We start from the raw sequence: 21,720 nt of genomic DNA on the forward strand, positions 1-21,720 counted from the left end.
TTGGTGCACGTTGCCGATGAACGTCTAAAACATCGGGGGACGTCGGCAAGAAGCTGTGGACTCCGCACATCCGGGTTATTATCGGCAGTTTGCCTATTGGTTTGGAAAGCCGATGACAGAAATGAAGGTAAGAAGGGGAATGCCTAAAGTACCAATTGGTTATAGCGGGACATTGTTCGCGCATGCGTGTAGTGCTCCTAGCGGGGAGGCGGCAGCGAGGGGAGCCTGAGGAGCCGCTAATGGCGGCCGCGTTGAGGAGATTGTTACACGGTACGGAAGTGGAACGAGTCCGACCGGAGCCTGAGCCTCCTCCGCCACCATGGGGCATGGAGACCCGCAGGTGTCCTGTGCATGGCGGCGGGGGTAATAGGGGGGAGAGAGTCGCTCGTGGCGACAATGGCAGTTTTCAGGTAACGGTCAAATTTTCGCTGTCCATTATCAGCTGTGTGTGACGTAAGCGGTCCCCCCTCCCGCGCTTACGAAGAGCCGCCACGTGCAGCTGTTCTGTTACGTCACTACGTGTGCAGCGTTGCAGCCTTTTAGGGGCGGGAGACAACGCTGCCTTTTAAAATTATTATTAGCGCACGTCCGGATCAATGTTCCCTCTAAGCTGCAGAGTATTGTGAGCAGAAATTCTACTTTGTGAGCTACTGGTATTAAAGTTGTGAGCTACTGCATAAATTATTGTGCTCTGAGGTCATCCTTTATGAGCTAAGACAAAAATGTGTGAGCTGGAGGCTAAAAATCTGTGAGCTAGCTTGTTAACTCTGCTTAGAGGGAACACTGGTCTGGATATGCTTTTGTTCCAGTTTTTTTTCTGAAGATCTCCTCCCCCATCTCACTTTTCTATGTTCACTGAGGGAAGGGGATGTTAATACCAGATTGAAGTTTAGAAAAAATGGTAAAACCTGTATGACCCATCTTGTTTATTTCTGTCCGTCTGTTCCCTTTCTCATTTCTTCCCCTTTTCTGTCTTCCTCTAACTGCAGAAGTAAAAATAAAATAAGAAGCTCTGACTCATGAAAGCTTATGCTTGAGTATTTAATAAGGCCTTGCAACGGACTAATAGGACCACCTCTCTGGAATTATTAATCTGGGGAGTGTTGAAGTCTGATCCACAATCTTAACAACTGATGTAGCCCTTTGTAAGGTAGAGGTTGTGCTGTGGCACAGAGAGTTGAGGACAAGGAAGATGCTACATTGAAAATAATTATCCTAGCTAATAAATGGGGCAGTACTGCTCCAGCTAGTAATTGGTGTTACCTTAAAGCTTGAAATCTCTGGTGGGGTTTATCCAGTAGCTTTCTCTTTCACCATCCCAGAAAACACCAATGCTCTAATTCTGTGCAAAAAAGAGATTTAGATTGCTCTAACCTGGTACGTACCACTGCATTATGATCCTAAGTGTGTCAGAAAGGCTTCTTATAACTTATTTAGGATAATGTTTCCAAGCAGGCCTCTCCCCTGCTTCTGCATTATGAAACTTTCCTTCCAAGAGATGCTTAATTGATTCCTTTTGTCTTCTTTCGGAGATACACAATCAATGTATTTTTGCTGACTGACTACATCTTATAAAGTCCTTTGCCCTACCCAAACTTCTCTGTTTCTTTTATACTATCCCCAATGACCTGCCGATTCCTTTCCTTCGCAAATGGCAGTTGATATTTAATTCATTCTTTTGGCAACATAAGAAATCAAATATAGGCTTCCAAACTATCAAGCATTGTCGCAATTTGAAGGGTCTGAACTACTCTGATGTATTAATTTATCATAAAACATTGCTACTAGTAAACATTATAAAAGTGGTGCATATCTAGCTGTCTGGACTAAACCACTGCAATCACTTCTCTCCCCACTAAATATTCAGGAATCTATTTTGTCAAACTCTCCCTCACATTCTTCTTTGATCAAACATAATGCTTTTATTTCAGCCATTTTTTAAACATGGGACAGCACTAGAAATAAACTGCTTCTAGAAATCTCTCGCTTCACATCCTTCCTCCATCAACTTTGGTTCCAGCCGTGCAGTGATCACGTAATAACTCCGCCGTGGAGATCTGCAAACACAACTCTACTGATTCATATTGCTTCACACACTGATCACCAAAGGCTGTATTGGAGCAAAAAATTGCCTCTCCTATCTCCTGGTACCTTCAATTAAGTCACACAATGTCTAGCCTCAGTCTTCCTAAAATTCTAAACACTCCAGTAACTGCTTTTGAAAAATTGATTGATTCTTTTGTAACAACGACAAAAGTCTGATATCCTCAATTTATGACATACTCATACATCTAGACAGTGATAAACTATTGAGCTATCAAGATAAATGGCATCTACACGGCAATGTTTCTTTCACTGTTAAACAGTGGTCGAACATCTATTCCTCGTATTTATTTGCATCCCCTGTAATCAGAGCTAGGTTACAGTCCTTCAAAATCCTTAATCGTTGGTATATCACTCCAAACTAAGTGTATTATTCTCCAACTCAAGTTCTCTTTTATCCTGAAAGAAATGCAGGAACGTCTGAACGTACGCCACTGCTGGTGGTAATGTTTGATATTACAGAAATTTTAGCTTGACATTCTCAGGCAAATCAAAACCATCACATCTTACACAATACCTCCCTATTCACCCACAGTGAATAGTCCAAAAACTAATAACTAGTCTTCTTGTAGCTGCAGAGTCTTTGACCACCTCAAACTGGAAGGCCTCTTCAGCCTCCACCAAATCAACTTGGCTTTAAAAAGTGTGGGAACACTTCATTATAGAATGATTACAGACCACCTATAACATGGGTGGGGAACCCTTTTTCTGCCAAGGGCCATTTGGATATTTACATCATTTGTGGGCCATTCAGAATTATCAGCTTAAGAAACAGTTCTCTGCTGAGGGAGAACAAGTCAGGCCAGCAAAATTAATGCAAATAATTGTTTTACTATTTAAAGTCACGTGGGGAGAGCCTAATTCACTGCACACATGCACAGCCCAACCCGCCGCCCTAGGCAAATGCCTAGGTCCAGGCATATTAGACCACATCCCCTAATAGTAGCATATTAGGTCACACACTTATTAGCATATTAGGCCACACCAGCTGGGATAATCACGTGCAAATTGAACTGGTGGTAGCTGGCTCCCACCCCTGCCACCCCTCCCTCCATGTGGAAACTGCAGCTGCTTCCAGCAGACTTTTAAAGGCACCCACATACCCCAGTGGCAGTCCTTCACAATGCCCACTACTCACGTTCCACGGGGTGGGGGGAAAAGGAAGGAAGGGAAAGGGAAAGAAAGAAAAATGAAATGGGAAGAAAGAGAAATGAAAAAATGGGAAGAAAGTGAAATAAAGGGAATGAATGCTATATTTTTATAGCATGCTATATTTTTAACTTGGCTCGCATTCCTATATTCTCCTTTTCCAGTATATAATCATTCATACCTAAGTGTGATCTAGTACAAGCTATGACACAGGATAATTTGTGTGAAAGAAATGGAAAGAAAGGAAAATAAAGGGGAAGAAAGTGAAATAAAGAAAGGGGTGAAAGGGAATTAAAGGAAACAAAGAAATGGGGGGGGGGGGGGAGAAATAGGGAAATAAATAAATGAGGGGGGAACTTACCTGAACTGTGACAGTGACTTTTCCAGGCCCTGCAGCGATCCTGGCCAGTAGGCCAGGCCCCAGGGAAGCCATAGCAAGGCTGGGTCCCGCAATCCCTGCCAGCCACTTGGGCCCTGGGGAGGCTGCTGCACAGTGCGGCTGGGCTGCACAATCCTCACCAGCCAGCTGGGCCCTAGGAAGGCCACCACGTGGTTTGACTCAGCCCAGCAATCCCCGAGGGCCTGACATTCCCCACCCCTGGTTTACAACACAGCTTGATATATATCCCCAAAATTCTCACTTTTCCTAAAAATTGATACCTTTTGTAGATGTAGACTACATCACAACTCATTATCCCTTACACTTAAGCATGCTATATTTTTAACTTGGCTCGCATTCCTATATTCTCCTTTTCCAGTATATAATCATAACCTGTGTGTGGTCTAGTACAAGCTATGACACAGGATAATTTGTTTTGTTTACATCTTCATTTAATTTGGTAATGGCTGACTTTATCATATTATTTATACTTACAATGTTTTTCAGATCATAATCCATCTAGACCTCTCACTGTATGCTAATACATTCCTGAGTTTATGCTGTGTAACTGTTTACCCATGTTTATCTCTATGCCAATTGATGCTTATCTGCTGTTGTTATTGTTCAATTTTCTTCAAATCAATAAACTATTTAATTTTTCTAAAGGAAGGTTGTTTTGCATCACTTAGCACTTTACATCAATCCTTGCTGCACATACTCAAAAGTCTCAGCTGCTTTACCTTTCTTGAGTACTAGAAAGCCACATTCCTTCCTTTACTGACTACACGTCTCCTATCCTAAACTCCTTGTGGTAGCATTCAGATTAGATAACCATGATTCCAGATGAGCTCATTGTGGCTTGTGCATCACAAACACTATTGCCTTTTCCTGCTGGTTTTTCTTTTACAGCACAGCAGTACAGTTTTGCATTCTAGTAAAATACTGGTAATTGCAGGTGGAATGGATGTGGAGCAAGGATTTGTATGTTACATGGATTACCTCTTGGTGTTCTCTGTGCGCAGAGACTCAATGAAGCCACTGTGGGGTCACTTTTAAAGAAGTGCAGGTGTTGCCCAAGGAGCAGTTCTTTCCCCACTTGTATATGTGTATATTAGCTGCTTGTTTAGATAAGAAACAAAATTAACCATATATTTTACACACTTTTGAGTGGGATTACATTTGCCTTCCTCCCTAACTAGCTCCTAAATTACTAATTCACCTTCCCTTATTGAATGTAATGGGAGTTTGTCTGCCTCTCAATAACTTTTGTTTATTTGTCATGCTAATGCAGTGGTGAGAAGGGGCTCTGTGCATTTGCTTGGTATGCAGAAGCTCCTGGGTCCAATCCTTGGTATCTCCAGCTAAAAAGATAATTTATTAGGCTATGTGAAAGACCTCTGCCTGAGACCATGGAGACCTGCTACCAGTCTGAGTAGACAGTGCTGACCTTGATGGGCCACAGGTCTAATTCACAATAAATCAGCTTCATGTGTTGTTGTTGAGCAGTATGCTACAAATCAGCATTGCAGTACTGTGTGTCCCATTCAGATGTGGTCTGCAGTACCCATGCAGTCCCAGCTGTGCTTTGTGAGTAATTTGCTTCTAGTCTTCCAAGTCCAGAAAACAGGCCCTAATATGGAAGGGACAGGCACTACAGGCCTGCCATTGGGACCTTGTCCAAATATTCTACAACCCCCCCACACACCTGTGTCCTTTATGATACCTGTAGTGCTGTTGGCTGCCCACCCATGAATGTAATGGAGCTCAAGACTTTGTTTTAATCAGGGCTTTTTTTTTTGCTGCAGCTCTGCCTGGGCTGGCCAGGGCTCTGGCTAGCCCAATCCCCCATGTACCAGCCACATGCTCCCAGCCCAGGCAGTGTGGCCTAATATGCAAACGTGCTCCTGCTGGGCTTTTTCCAACCCCCCCCCCCAAACACTGGTTTTAATATATGTAGATTCTTTCCCCACATTCTCAATAGCAGAATATGTTTAATTTGGCTACATGTAAAAACAAGGATTTTTCCGACTTGCTTGGGAAAAGGCATACTGAAACCTAGTTATAATTAATATGATCCTATGTTTTTGTATCTTTGTATCTGCTAATAGAATAATAATAATAATTTTTTATTTATATCCCGCCCTCCCTGCCAAGGCAGGCTCAAGGCAGCTTACAAGACATGATAGATATACCATGATAGAACAATAAAATACAATTAATACAATAAAATACAGTTAAATTTACAGGTTTGTAAATTTAAGTTAAATAAAAAATTTAAAACCGATATAGATTAATGGTGCTACAGTTTCAGTACATATATAAAGATGGCTAGGTATCATTGCCAAGATTCCATCTTAGAAGGCAAGTTGGAATAATAGGATGACTAAAATGCAATATTAATGGGTAGAGAAATATTCCTTGTATGCTAGAGTTGCAGTTTTAGTAAACACCTATACAACTTTATATCCGCCAAATACAGACTGCAAATACATCTTTCATTTTTAAAAAAATCACATCTTAATACTTTAACTTTGCTCTTACTTTCTTTGCTTGTACAGCAAAGTTCTCTTAACAAGTCAAGAATTTTATCAATATCTATATTGTATTTCTCTGTCCTGTATTTCAGAGTTACCCATAGAATCAGTTGTATTCCCCCTTAATGCTGCAATGTAAATGAGCTCTCCTTAGCAAATTTCAGGACTGCTTGAGAGCAGACAAAGATGGGTTTTGCACCGCCTTTCCTTTTATACTACCCAGACCTAACCCAACATCATGCTGAAAGCGAGTCACTTGCTTTTGGGGATCAAATCCACTAAGAAGTCATTATCGTATGTGCTATATATTGGTTTCCCATTGTTTATATTTATATTCCTCTTTTCCTTGAATCTGGTCAGGGCAGTGTACGTGGTCTCCCCCTCCCCACCATGGTTTTCATAATAAAACCCAGTAAAACAAGTTAGGCTAAGATAGTGACTGGATGTGTCATTCAGTTTAGGCTGTTCCAAGGAGACTGGCATAATGCCAGGGAGGCTAGAAGTCTTTACTGGAGAAACTGGGTGTGTCCCGGTGAGCTTATTCTTTCTGCTTTTATCAGAGCTTTCAAGGGCACCGGAATAACGCTGTGTTCTACAAATATGCTGGGATTACCTGTCTAAAGGTACAGTTTGTTTTGTATGTATTAAAGAGAGCAACTGTTCATCCTTAGTGCTTGAGAACTGACATACTAAACAAAATGGTGTGTTGAGGGGGAGAGTGAGATAACACAAGCAGATGCTTCCTTTGGGAATTATAGCTTTTTCATTTGGAAGCATTAGTTGGTCATAATTAAGTCATAATTGACAAGGGTATTAAAGGCACTGCTGGTGAAAAGTGGAGTGGGAGTATGTGGAGGCAGCAAAGGCATCATGTCCGGGTAGCTGTTGCTATTTACGTCTTCAAACTTTTAAGTCTACTAGTGAAACTAAATTTCACTCAATTACATTCTCACTTTCCTGATGAAGGCTGATCAAGAATCAGCAGGACCAGTCCTATATCAGATGGCCCTCCAAGGTATCTTCAGCTCAACTTTCCTTGCATTTGTTTAACTTTTGAGTACCTAATTCCATTTCTAGCCCACTTTTTGACTTTCCATGCATGATTAATTTGTGTCTTTTAGATGATAAATTAACATGGTGCTATTGTAAGTTACTTACACATTTTGTATTTGAATATTTTATGGTACTGATGTTTTCCTAATGTTAACCATTTGAACAGGCTGATGCTGTAATTTTTTTATGAATTAAAAAACCGAACACAACACTGGCTATGCAGACTATTACTGTTACAATTGAGAGTATTTGTTTTAGCTGTAGGGAAATAGTTGAGTAAGTGGTTTATGATGATGAGCACTCCCCACCCCCCCAAGTCTGGTGCCCCAGGATTTCTCTGAACATTACAGCAGCTTATCGGTTTGTGTTAGATGCTCATGGGCTGTCTATCCCAGTGGCTTTGCTAGAGACCTGAGGTTCTTTGCTGTGTTGCTACAGCTGAACTCTGGGAGACATTATGCTGCTACCCCCATCTTTAAAAAGGGTTCCAGAGGAGATCCAGGAAATTACAGGCCAGTCAGTCTGACTTCAATACCGGGGAAGTTGGTAGAAACCATTATCAAGGACAGAATGAGTAGGCACATTGATGAACACGAGTTATTGAGGAAGACTCAGCATGGGTTCTGTAGGGGAAGATCATGCCTCACTAACCTGCTACATTTCTTTGAGGGGGTGAACAAACATGTGGACAAAGGAGACCCGATAGATGTTGTTTACCTTGACTTCCAGAAAGCTTTTGATAAAGTTCCTCATCAAAGGCTCCTTAGAAAGCTTGAGAGTCATGGAGTAAAAGGACAGGTCCTCTTGTGGATCAAAAACTGGCTGAGTAATAGGAAGCAGAGAGTGTGTATAAATGGGCAGTCTTCGCAGTGGAGGACGGTAAGCAGTGGGGTGCCGCAGGGCTCGGTACTGGGTCCCATGCTCTTTAACTTGTTCATAAATGATTTAGAGTTGAGAGTGAGCAGTGAAGTGGCCAAGTTTGCGGATGACACAAAATTGTCCAGGGTGGTGAGAACCAGAGAGGATTGTGAGGAACTCCAAAGGGATCTGTTGAGGCTGGGTGAGTGGGCGTCAACATGGCAGATGCGGTTCAATGTGGCCAAGTGCAAAGTAATGCACACTGGGGCCAAGAATCCCAGCTACAAATACAAGTTGATGGGATGTGAACTGGCAGAGACTGACCACGAGAAAGATCTTGGGGTCGTGGTAGATAATTCACTGAAAATGTCAAGACAGTGTGCGTTTGCAATAAAAAAGGCCAACGCCATGCTGGGAATTATTAGGAAAGGAATTGAAAACAAATCAGCCAGTATCATAATGCCCCTGTATAAATCGATGGTGCGGTCTCATTTGGAGTACTGTGTGCAGTTCTGGTCGCCGAACCTCAAAAAGGATATTATAGCATTGGAGAAAGTCCAGAAAAGGGTAACTAGAATGACTAAAGGCTTGGAACACTTCCCCTATGAAGAAAGGTTAAAATGCTTGGGGTTCTTTAGCTTGGAGAAACGTCGACTGTGGGGTGACATGATAGAGGTTTACAAGATAATGCATGGGATGGAGAAAGTAGAGAAAGAAATACTTTTCTCCCTTTCTCACAATACAAGAACTCGTGGGCATTCCATGAAATTGCTGAGCAGAAAGGTTAAAACGGATAAAAGGAAGTACTTCTTCACCCAAAGGGTGATTAACATGTGGAATTCACTGCCACAGGAGGTGGTGGCGGCCACAAGCATAGCCACCTTCAAGAGGAGGTTAGATAAAAATATGGAGCAGAGGTCCATCAGCGGCTATTAGCCACAGTGTGTGTGTGTGTGTTTGTGTGTGTGTGTGTGTGTGTGTATATATATATATATATATATATATATATATATATATATTTGGCCGTTGTGTGACACAGAATGTTGGACTGGATGGGCCATTGGCCTGATCTAACATGGCTTCTCTTATGTTCTTATGTTCTTACCCGTTTCTTGTAAAACAACTACCTAGGATTGAAAGAAATCTCAAAGTGAGAGATGCATCCAAACATTTTGTCTCGAACTAGGGTTGGTCTGCAAAGGTTCTTGCAGTCTTTCCCCAGTTACTGTTCCTGAGAAAGCTTGGTGATTAATTATCTGAAATCTAATATCTTAGTTTTCATCAAGACCAGAAAATGGAACCTGCTTCAATGGACAATCAGTGGGTCCAATGTTGAGCAGGTTAAGACCTTCTCCCATCTGGGGATCCTGTTCTTGGCAGATTTATCTTGGACCCTCCAACTTAGAACAGCATTCAACAAAGCAAAACTGTGTACAAACACTATAAAGTTTTTCCATAATGGAGGGGGGTATATTCCCCGGAGCTGTACAAGTCTTCAACTTGAAAGCAGTCTTTACATCTCAACTATTTAAATCAAAGCCATCTCTGATAATACTGATTAATCTCTGGCCCAGTTTTTAATAATGTCCCTTGAGTATCAAATGTTGTACTGCAGGCAAAATGTTGACAAATATTCCTGGAAGCAAGAGCCTGGCTGTATGCCTTCAAACTGAAACTAATGTTGCTCTGTGCTAAAGATGGCTTGCTAGTCACTCTTAAATAGAATACCTACAAATTCAGGTGGATGAAAGCCCTCTTCATTAACACAAGAAATTAACTTTAGTTGGAATGTCAGCTAATATGGGCAAATCTGAAGTTGGTTTTGTTTTTTTTAAATTGAAAAGCTTGTTGTAGGGATTGATTGCAGCAGTTTGATCTTAAAAGTCCACCGAGTTTGGTCACCCCTGTCTTTTGGAATCCCCTCCCCCCCCAAAAAAATCTTTACTCTCAGTATGTACTATCTTACTTTCTCATGATACTGCAGAACTTTCTTATTCGCAAGATTGAATATTATATTCTCAGCGGTTTTACAGGGGAGATTTCTGAATAGATCTTATTTGGATAGACTTTGCCCTTGCGGCCTTAATAGGATTGATACATCTTTTCACATTTTGCTTGAGTGCAGGTTTTTTTTGAGAATATAAGGGATCGTTATATTAAGCCTCTAATTAATCAATTATCCCTTACACTCTGGAAACTCTTGTTGCCTCTGCTTATTGATGAGGATCTTGTTTCCTCTGCTTATTGATAAGAATCTTAAGATCACTCTGGAAATAGCAAAATTTAGATCCAAGTGGGCAGCCGTGTTGTTCTGAAGCAGTAGAACAAAGCAGGAGTCAAGGGGCACCTTTAAGACCAACAAAGTTTTATTCAGAATGTAAGCTTTCAATAGCGAAATTTGTTTCAGTCCTTTTAGCCCTTGAGTCCAAAAATGAGGGATGAGAATCTTCTACTGCTCAAGATTTTTTAATCAGTGAGCTTCTAAGGGAATAAAAGGAAGTATCCAAACTGCGAAATCTGTTTTGAAATACGGGAAGCACTCCATGAGGTTGATGTTGAGCCTTCTCCCCTTTGCTTTCATCTGTAATCAATTGTATACAGCATACCTCTTTTTAACCAGAAGGAAAGAATGACTGGACAGGAAAAACGGAACAAAGGAAAAGGGAGCGGCAGCATTCATGTTACTCTTCTATTTTGTATCCTTTGTCTTGTTTTTAAGGAATAACATAGCTGTTTATGAAACTTATGTGCAATATTGCTCAAAAATTTGTTCTCCTAGTGCACAAAATGTGTTCAGCAGAGTATTAGAATCAACTATGTGTTTTGAAGCTGTAGTAAGAACAAATGCCTTCTGATAATGCTTAGGGGCACTGCTTTAGGGTGTGAATTGCTGAGAACTGTTTGGCTCAGGCATACTTCTTGAAATCCTCTCTTACACTAAATGTCACAAACATGCAAAACATTCACGGCTATGGCCTTCCTTGTTCAGCTGAAAGAAGTTGTTTGACGTAGAGACCAATTAATTATTTGTTTGCCAGTCACTGCCCAATGTAAGGTCTGTTGTTTTTAAACATGCATATACACATGAAGCTGTCTTATACAAAGTCAGTCCATCAAGGGCAGTATTGTCTACTTAGTCTGGCAGCAGCTCTCCAGGATCTCAGGGAGAGATCTTAAACATCAGAGCCAGTTTGGTGTAGTGGTTAAGTGTGCGGACTCTTTATCTGGGAGAACCAGATTTGATTCCCCACTCCTCCACTTGCACCTGCTAGCATGGCCTTGGGTCAGCCATAGCTCAGGCAGAGGTTGTCCTTGAAAGGGAAGCTGCTGTGAGAGCCCTCTCAGCCCCACCCACCTCACAGGGTGTCTGTTGTTGGAAAGGAAGGTAAAGGAGATTGTGAGCCTCTCTGAGACTCTTCGGAGTGGAGGGCGGGATATAAATCCAATATCATCATCATCTTCTATCACCTACTGCCTGATTCTTTTAACTGGGATTGGACCTGGAACCTTTAGCTTCCAAAATATGTAGTCAAACTCTGCCTGTCTCGAAGATGTTATTAGTAGACTAGTCACTCAGGAGGCTAACTCAGCCTTTCTGTAAGATTAAAGAGAGCTTAGACCTTCTCCTAATTAGCAGGATAGTGCCATCTTGCCATAGCTGGGAAGTAGAATGGTTCAGCTTGGTCCACTTACAAGAATGTTAACAAGCAGATGTCCACTGTGTGTCTTGGTTACATGTGAATGTAAGTAGAGAATGAAGCTATTTTTGACATTTGTAATAGAAACACTCCTGCATGTTATTGGTTTTCAGGAAGTAAAACCACTTTCCCCTCCTTCTCTCTCCTTAGGAGCAGCCTTCTTATACGGGATATGGCTCCCACTACTGGAACTCTCAGCCTAGGGCTTCTTACCCAAGTCCATATCCTCCTGGATCTGAGCACCAAGGCCAGGTAGAGTAATAAAGCAGTATTTTGTGTGTTTGTAACCAAGATTGTCCACTTGGAGAATGACCTTGGATGGAGCCATCTAATAATAATTATCGTATGGTGGTGTGTGTAGAATAGGCAAGAAATTTTAAGATTGTCTGGCAGCTAGAGACTGTTGCTCCTTTAGTATTATGTACCATTAGGTGCCGCTAGGTGGCGAGCTAGACTTGGGTTTTTTTGTTTTTGTTTTTAAGGCACAGACATTTCAGAGGTGGTTTGCCATTGCCTGCCTCTGTGCCACAATTCCTTGGAGGTCTCCCATCAAATGTACCTGCCAGAATTGACCCTTCTTATCTTCCAAGATCTGACAGCCTGGGCTATCCAGGTCAAGGCTATCTGTTTGCTGCTTAGGGAATGGATTATATTGCAGTGCTGAAAGTTATTTTAAGTGGAATTCATTAGAAGCACAGTTTTTACTTCTACAAGGCCTTCTGTGCTGCAGTTGTTCTGTCATTCTTAGGTGATCTGGTATCAGCATCTTGAGTGTGAAACACTGACTCATGATGTTGACATGATGCAAGGACCTTTGCACCTGACCGTTTGCCTTGCAAAGTAGACTGGAGAGTTCTTAGTCTTGTGTCTTAGTCTCTGTGTTGATATCTGCTCTTCGTCTGCCAAATACAGTACTATCAAAAACTGTAACACACTTTCTTACTAAAATACCAGAGAATTTGGGTATGTGTCATTTTTTGGCATGGTGAAGCTTCCTCTAAATGGAGTGTGTGGTGGAGGTAAGAACTGGACTACCTAAACTTATAATTGGCAGGTTTCACTTTACCACTGTACTGTCTCATCTCAGTCTCATCTCTTTTGCAATGTTGGTGCAAATTAAAGTTGAATGAGCCTGTGACCACTACACTGAGGTCTTCTGGAAGGGCAGGACTACACATATGGTGAAAGTAGCCATGGTTTTTCCAAGCTAGAGAAAACCCTAGAAGGTAAAAAGTTTTAAATTGCATAGATGTGAATTGAAGTATCATTCCTTTCTTCCAAACTATTTAAACAGAAAATCATAATTTCTTCAGCTCACAGCAAGAAATTGGATAACTATAGAGAAGAAAGGGTTAAAAACAGTATGCACAATTCCTCTGCAGTTTAACAAATTAATGCTATCAGAATGCATTATTTTTATTTAATTTAGACTATATGCCACCTCTCCAGAGAAGCTGCTGAAGGTGGCTTTTAAAAGAGACTTGATTTGATTTATTCAATTTATAAACCACCCTCCCCATGATGGGGTGGGGAAGGATGAGAGATGGAGTCCGGGATTGATGGTGAACTGTTGCTGTCCTCAACTGTAGGCCTGATGGAACATCTCTGTCTTGCAGGCACTGTGGAACTGTACCAGGGCCCACAAGCCACAGATGTCACCAGGCAGAGAGTTCCACTAGGCTGGGGCAAGGGCTGGAAAGGCCCTAGCCCTGGTTGAGGACAGCCAGGGGATTTTGCTTCCCGGAGCAAATAAAAATAATGAATAAACCTTATTAAATGAAACTACTCATTCAAACCAATGGTCTTGAACAGTATCACACTATTAAAATTAAAACAATCTTAATTCAAGTCCAGACTAAGACTCATTGATTTATTTACATTGTTATATCTTGCTATAGCTTGGGAAAAGAACTTTGCAACTGCCAAAGTGGCTTTATGTTAGCTACCTTCTAGGAACTCTCTTGGTTTCACTCCTGTACGTATACTTGCCCTCCCTTAAGAAAGCAGTAAAATCTGTAATTTTCTTATATCTGTGTAAAACACGCATTCTAAGATACAATGCTCCAGTGTATCAGTTCACCCAGACTGACACAAACGTATTCTATTTGAGTAAGGTTCTTATAGTGACCATCCATTACCTGAGAAGATACCATATTTAATCTGGATAACATAAACACTTTTTATTTGAATAAACATGGTTTACTCAAAGTGTTCCCCGCTAGAGGGCACTCACTGAACGAGCACAAGGTGTTTTTTTTCTGCAGGAGGATTACTTGTTTTCTGAGTACAGTCACAGTGCACTGTCCATTGAGCATGGTGCTCAGTAAGAGATGGGGATGACACAATCTCAGCCTTTGTGCATGGAGTTTCTGACCCCAAACTGCAGAACTGCATGAGCCAGGGGTCCAGGAATTCTAACAGTGCAGTGTCTTTCATTCGGTAGAATCTGGCAGGCAGATCTCACTAGGATTGTTTCCTTTTTTATTCCAAGGGATTAGGTAGTGCTGAGAGTTGCAGTAAATCTTGTATTGAAGCTATATTGTACAGGCAAAGACTGCATGGTTTTCTGTGCTAGAATTGAAGGGTGTTCCTGTCCATTTAAAAACTGTATGATTTGAAAAAGTTCAATGGATGGGTTTCTCCAGTGACTTCCCGTAAACCAGGGGTGTCGAACTTATTTGTTATGAGGGTCGGATTTGACATAAATGAGATCTTGTTGGGCCGGGCCATGTATGTCATAAAATGTAATGCCAGGTGGCAGACATATAAACTGTATAAAGGGGGCGCAGACGAACACAATTTTTTTCCCTTAAAACATTAGCATGCTTGCAATATTTTGTTTTATAGTCTGATAAATGTCATCTCTTGCTATGAATTATTGCATAAAAAACTGCAGGCAACGTCTGTTCTGTACCAGTCTTGAATATGTTGTTCAAGTGTGCATGTATATAAGTTGCAAACCTACTTTTGATTTGTAGACATTCATTACAAAGATCTCATAGTCAATGCTTTGAGCCTCAGACCCAGAGGAAAACATGAAGCAGCTGGGCATTGTGAGCTTTGTACATAAGTTGCTTCATGTGCTGGTCAAGATTATGTGAAGGCACCATGGCACATACTGAGGCTTATGTGCTTGTCTACAAAATTATAGTCTTCCCCAGAAAAATAACTACAACTCCTATGTGGCAGTGCAAGAACAGAGAGACAGCCATGTACAGTGGTCAGTATCAGCCTACTGTGTGGGAAGTCTAAGTTCAAGATCACCAATCAAAGGAAAATGTGAAAGAAAAATCAAGGGAAATTTGTTAAGTAAACCTGGGCTGGACACACTCAGCCTAACCCTGGCTTGTTGTTATTGCTCTTTAAAACAGTTCACATGCTTTCCTATTGAGAAAGATTGGAGGGCATGAATATAGGAAAAAGAGGAGGGAAAACCAGTTGTACCCATAACAAGCCCAACCAAACTCTCTCTCTCTCTCTCTGTCTCTGTAGCAAGGCAAAAAGCTCATACCTTAAATGAAACGTTGCTAGTCTTAAAAGTGCTTTCTTTGTATTTCTCCCGATGGTGGGGACTGGGCAAAGGAAGTCTGGCAAACTTAATCACCCAGCAGAGCTATAGAGCCAGGCTCTTTCATTGGCTAAGGCTCCTCCTCTCTCCTCCTCCCTTTGGGAAAAAGGAGGGGGAGAGAGTAGGAACCAAGAAAGGCTGCTTTGCTGGCTGACTGATTGCTGGGGAGAAACACAAAATGGTGACTGAGCACATTAGGCAAGGTAAAATGAAGCAGACAACAGCCAGTTGCTGGAGGGCCTGATTGGAGCCCTTTGCAGGGCCCATCTGGCCCATGGGCCACATGTTTGACACCTAGTAAAGCTACAGGAATTTCTAAAATGTCACAATTTGCTCACTAGGCTGATTGGTTTAAATGTCCTTTCTTTATCTATTAGGGGATCGATCATTCCTATACAAATGGCGTTTATGGCACTCCATACTCAGCTCCTGGGACAGGACCACCTCCGTATCCCCCACAATCAAATACCTATTATTCTACAGGGCATCCTCCTGTCCCTTATTCTACAGAGTCTCCTGGATTGTACCAGTCTCAGTCATCAGTTTCCAACTGGAACTACCCCTCACCTAACTGTCCAGCAGAAGGTACTATGGTGAGGAGGCAAGTACCAGGATATGCCCAGCCTCCGGTAAGGAAGCTCTTGCAGGCAGTTATGTGTGATCTGTAATGGATGAACCAGTTAGTGAGATCTCTCTACCTTTGGCATGATGAGTTTAGTGCTTTTTGGCTTAAAGTAGCTGGATTTCTACACTTAAAACTTTTCTTCATTTGGTGATACAGCCTTCAGACAAGAACACTTTTTCCTGATGTATCTAGTTGCCTAGTTGGCTGGGCATGTTTACATGGCATATTTTATCGCTGGCCTACCAGCCCTAATCATGTTTGTCCTGGAAAACCGTTTCAGAGTTCAATAAGACTTGCTTTCTGATAGTATGCCTAACATTTCAACCTACAACCTATTCCCATGTCCACTGTGATATCATAGATTCAGAAGTATTAAACTACAGTTACAGGAGATGATGAGCCTTATACAGATAATCCCATATTACAGTTTCCCTACAAAAGATAAAATTGCAGTTTAAAATAAATATCCAGGATTGCCCATGATTGTTCCATAAAGTGGTATGAATCATAGCCATTTGCTTATATTTCTTTTTAGAGCAAGCCCACTGAAGTTACTACCAAATTTGATCTGAGTTGGTAGATCTCCATGATTCATTATGACAAATGTGTCCGTTTGGACTCTTGCCAGTTACAGGACTCATAACTGATTATATGAGCTTTAGCCAATTTATTATAGATTAAATCTACATAAGTTTTATTGGAAGAGAAAATCCTTAAATGTACTGCTTGTGCCTGCTGCAGTACTGCAATGAATAATCTTAGAGGAATCCCCCCCCCAACACAGGTAGAATTGCCTCTTAAAGTGAAACTTGCAATCTGTGATTTTTATAAATTCTTATATATTAAAGTATTCTCCCACTTGTTTTTGTTTTTTTTACTATCAAGATGTTTTTAATGAGATGGGTGCGTGAAGAAATAATTTATTTCTCTGCCCTGCAGACACCTGGCTTTCCTGTCCCACCATATCCCTATGGTGATTGCAATCATGGTATTCCTCAACAGGGGCCGCCACCGCCCCAGCCGAGGCTTCAAGATGCAACATGGAGACCTCCTGGTGTTTATGGGATGCAGCCTCCATATGGTTGGTCTCCTGCATCAACAGGACATGAGAATCGATATGTTGCTGAATCCTCTTCTCCTTGGCCTGCCAATGGAGCACCTGCCCCACATCCTCAGATTAACAGTGCAAAGGTGCGTTTTTAAAATGTACAAAGAGATCACCTTTCCCTTGTGCTGGAGAGTTCAGTTTGCTTAGCTACCCCTCCTTTCATCTGATATACAGAATGGGGCTCTTTGCTTTGACAAAGGATGAAGGTGGTGGTACCATGTATTCTAACTCACCAAGTCACCTTGCCCTGGCTACTCTTAGTGATATTTCTTGTTCAGATGCTACCACTGCTTTGGACAAGTAGTATCAGACACCGAGTTCCAGCTCATCAATGAGAGGAAGGAAAGCTTCCTGTTCCTAAAATTGCACTTTTAGCTTCTGATTAAATGCTAAGGGGTGTGAGTCTTGACCTGTATCCCATGGCTGTGGGCTTAATCTTCTGGAAAGGGCCAGAGTTCTACTTTCTGTTGGTGCTTTCAGGATGTGCATATCCAGTTTGTTGTATTTCCTAGGGAATTTATGCCCCAGTTCTCATCCCTTCAGAAAAAGGGTTTGGGAGAGGGGGGGGGGGTTGGTACCATATGCATCTTTCACCTCTGCCACTTGGTGCTGTTGTGGCTCCATAGGTATATAGGTATGATAGCACAGGCACTAATGCTCAAGGTTTCTAGACTGTATATAAATATAGGCAGCTTGGGCAGTTTTGTTTCTGACCCACCACAATCTGATCACCTCTGGCCCTTCTAGTGGACTGAGCCCTCATTAGGATTACTCTCAAGCTTTGGTAATACTTCAGTTCCCAATTGTCCTATGGACAATTGAGGTGATCTTCATATCATCTTGATAATCCTGTGGTGTTCTTCAGTTGCTGGAGCATGTGTGAACCAGAAGAATTTAGTCTACCAAGCTTCCCTAGCTACCATGTTTTGGAACAGTTTATGGGTGGCAGAGTTCATAGGGAAGGTCACCTGGGAGCCAGGTTACTGGGTGATAGCATATTGTGATGTCATTCTGACAGGTTCAGAATGCATTTCTTGTGTCTAGTATCTTTCAGGGCCTGAACCTCTTATGTACTGTCATCCTGACTATGCAGACCTTGCTCAAGGGCAGAGAAGCAGACTGGCAGTATTGGCTGCTAGGGGATCTGTGTGCACTTCACTTTTGATGCAAGATGTGAGGTAATGGAATTGGAGGAGCTAGCAACAATGTTAAAGGCTCTTATTTCTCACTTTAGGACTCCTCCTACAACCAATTGGAGCAAGGAACTAACCAGCACAGCTACTTCCCTGAAGCCACTCACCTGCCTTCTGGGACCATGAATGATCACAAGCTGACGCAGCTTAACACGAAGCCACCTGCTTCCAACACCAAAGTGCAGTACAGTGCGCAGCCCCAGCTGTATGATAATGTACAGAAGAAGCTGCCTGCGGCTGTTGACCATGGATCAGGTTTCAAAACGAATGGGCAGCTTCCAACAGAACCCTCAGATGTGCAGCCGGGAGTTCGAAAGGTTATGGAGGTTATGGAGGGGGTTGAATTGCTAGAGGAAGAGGTAGATGAATTTGTGGGGAGAAAAATGGACAAAGGCTTCCGGCTACTTGAGGAAATGCTGACCAAGAAGCTGTTGGAGTTGGACTCTATAGAGACAGGAGGTCAGGAGAGTGTACGCCAGGCAAGGAAAGAGGCTGTTCACAGAATCCAAGCCATACTGGAAGAACTGGAAAGAAAGGGGCTTTAAGTTGGAGATAGCAACAATCCTAAGGCAGAGTCCTGGAGTTCTCAAAGAACTGTGACTTTGTTCAATCCCCAGCTCTTTTGACATCAAAAGCAATAAGTGGTAACTTGAGTTTTGATTTAAAAATCACATGGTGAATTGCCTAGGACTAAATTCTTAGCTTGGTGATCCTGCAAACAAATATAGGGGAAGAGATTACATGCTGACCCTGAATGATTGAAGGCTAGCTATAGTAGCTTCCTTAGTTATCAGCATGCTTTTACTCCATAGGAGGATTATAATTCTGTATGAGGTTCACTGAGGTAAGGCTGTAAGTCTCTGAAGACAGAGCTTTTGGAGCACCAGTGACTTCTTTGAATGACTGAGTCATGTGTCGGACTCTGCTAGGTACAAAGACATTTCAGTTGCAACTCAGCACCAGTAAAATCAAGACAATAGTCTCCTTAAGCTGCTCCTCTTTGTATTATTTACAGGTTCCTTACTCTTATAATAGTAATTGCATTGTGTTCTATATTGTTGGGGGTACATCCTGCTAAATTGAAGCCCTTCTGATGAGCTAGTCAGTAGGGCAACCAAAGCCAGTATAGCTGTCCTGCCGTTTTCCTGTACCATGGAGGTACAATCATGATGCTTTTTATAGGACAAGCAGAAGGAACCAAGGTAAAGATTTGACTGTTGCCTGTTCAAGATGCAGTGCTAGAAAGCAGGGCAAATGATTGTAAGAACTCTGTCTGCAAATGCCCTTGGCCAGATGCGTTAGTGATATTTCATATGTTGCTTTACAAAAAAAAATCACTTCTATCTGTGTAACTGGTGATTCCTACATTTGCTGTCTGAGGGGGACAGGTAAGGCTACTACTGTAAATATTTTGTTCATCCCAAAGTGGTCTTTGTTCTCTAATGTGAGAAATAAACGTCCAAGTTTTTTAAATGCGAAGTTTGCAAATGACATTATTGGAATCAAGCAATTAAAATGAAATTAAGTGTGACCACACAAATGGCTTGGTATTCTGTCTTAAGTGTCCTGCTTCCTGTCTTGTAAGAGACAGTGGTGTGCAATAGACTTGATAAGAAGAGCTGCTTTCTGTGACCTGATCTACGGGACCACCTCCACCTCCTCCACTATGCCCCTGGAAGGGCTTTACGCTCTACTGTTTGGAAGCAGCCCTAAAGAGGTCCGGCTGTCCTCAGTCCTGGCCTCAACTTGGTGGAACACTCTGCCAGAGGACACCAGCGCCCTGTAAGATCTTTCGCAGTTTCACAGGGCCTGTAAGGCAGAAATGTTCCACCAAGCTTTTGCATAAGGACAGCAATGGTTTGCCCTGTTGGCACCTCCCTCCTCTCCCCTGGTTAGGAGTCCCCCCGCCATGTAACGTTTTGAAATCTGATCAACAACACTTTCACGAGTCGCGATCAGGGTTTAATTTGCTTTAGTCTTATTGGTCTATATTTGTGTGTTTTTATTTCGTTGCACATTGCCTAGAGCCCAGCACCAGCTGGGATAGGGCAATTTATTAAGTTAAATAAAATAAATAAATAATGTTTAGGGCATCTTTAGTGAGAAGATCTGTGTCCTAACAGAATGACTTTCCTTTTAGCTTCACATCTTATTAGAGACCAGTTGTATCATCGGTTATTGTCAGATTGTGGCCATTTAGTTCACATAAACTTATTATTATAAACACAAACTGTTCTGTATTAGATTCCTTGATTTTTTTGTGGGGGAGAGGTTATAACACTGGGTTAAAGTGCATTAAACAATTAGCTTTAACATTTTTTCAAAGGTGAAGTATATCTTGTTAGCTCCATTTTTGTGGTTGTTTACCGTTGGGCTGCTTACAAGCTTAAATAAAGTTTTGACTTCTGTGTGAGTCAGATGCTTGGATGTTGAAACTAGGTCTGCTGATTTGTAAATTAGGGAGCCAGTGTGGTGAAGAAACCAGATTGGAATCCAGTAGCACCGTAGAGATCAACAAGATTTCCAGGGTATAAGTTTTCAAGAGTCAAAAGAGACCCTCAAAAGATTATACCCAGAAAATCTGGTCGGTGTATAAGGTGATACTGGACTAAAATCTTGCTGTTCTATTGTAGATCAATATTCTGAAACTATCTTCATCTGTTGGATAGTTCAAATCCTGACTCATTCATAAAAGGTGACCTTGAGCTAGTCATTCTTTCTTAGCTAAACCTACCTTAAACAGAGAGTTGTGTGCTAGAACAGGAAGATATTCTAGACTATGGTATTACATTGAGTGCCCTGGAGGAAGGGCAGGATTAACTCTTGTGAACATGCTCAGGAGATCAGTACCGTGGGCTCTGTTTTGTACTTATGAACCAAATAGTCACAGTATAACCAAATCAGTGAATCAGATGAGTAACAGAAATTCTGAAAGATTGTGCACTTGGAAAAACAAAGCTTAAAAGATTTTTGGGATTCTTAAGCTTGTCCATTCTGTCTCTCTCTTCCCACCCCCCTTCCAAGTCTTTCAGAACTTGGATTCAGGTGGGTAGCCATGTTAGTCTGAAGCTACAGAACCAAGTTTGAGTCCAGTGGCACCTTTAAGACCAACAAAATTTAATTCTGGGTATAAGCTTGTATGTGCATTCTTATACACAAAAGCTTATACCCAGAATTAAACTGTTGTTAGTGTTAAATGTGTCACTGGACTCAGACTTGGTTCTTTTATTATCTGTATGCTAATTTGCTGCTATTCACAGCTCTTACCAACTGCTTTAATCCAATCTTGGCTATACTTATTGCTCAGTTAGTTATGCATCTTGACTTTAATTAGGCCTTTCTGGGAACTAACCCCACCTCCCTACCTATATGTAATGGTTGAGGAAGTCTTGCTTCAGTGTATCTGAGATGTACATGCTCATAAAAGCTTATACCCCAAATAAAAGTTTGTT

The 21,720-nt window shown here is 41.7% G+C and overlaps 1 protein-coding gene across 2 annotated transcripts; it reads left to right on the forward strand.

The window, feature by feature from the left end:
• BAG4 (BAG cochaperone 4) lies at positions 1–19,808 on the forward strand. 2 transcript variants are annotated; one of them, XM_060250546.1, is made up of 5 exons: positions 1–127; positions 11,925–12,026; positions 15,720–15,971; positions 16,907–17,158; positions 18,310–19,808. In XM_060250546.1, exons 1-5 carry the CDS (start codon positions 113–115, stop codon positions 18,811–18,813), a joined length of 1,125 nt encoding a protein of 374 aa, XP_060106529.1. In that variant the 5' UTR covers positions 1–112; the 3' UTR covers positions 18,814–19,808. The 2 variants fall into 2 exon arrangements, with proteins under 2 accessions (XP_060106529.1, XP_060106528.1); XM_060250545.1 differs by lacking the exon at positions 1–127 and adding an exon at positions 129–410.
• The last annotated feature ends 1,912 nt before the right edge of the window (positions 19,809–21,720 follow it).

This window comes from Heteronotia binoei, chromosome 12 (assembly GCF_032191835.1).
Source record: "Heteronotia binoei isolate CCM8104 ecotype False Entrance Well chromosome 12, APGP_CSIRO_Hbin_v1, whole genome shotgun sequence".
Taxonomy (NCBI): Eukaryota; Metazoa; Chordata; class Lepidosauria; order Squamata; family Gekkonidae; genus Heteronotia; species Heteronotia binoei.

Coding starts and splice junctions, on each gene's coding strand:
- BAG4 (XM_060250545.1), top strand. CDS start 183: ATGCGTGTAGTGCTCCTAGCGGGGAGGCGGCAGCGAGGGGAGCCTGAG. Junction 12,027..15,719: donor GATCTGAGCACCAAGGCCAG/GTAGAGTAATAA, acceptor TTTATCTATTAG/GGGATCGATCATTCCTATAC. Junction 17,159..18,309: donor CTCAGATTAACAGTGCAAAG/GTGCGTTTTTAA, acceptor TTCTCACTTTAG/GACTCCTCCTACAACCAATT.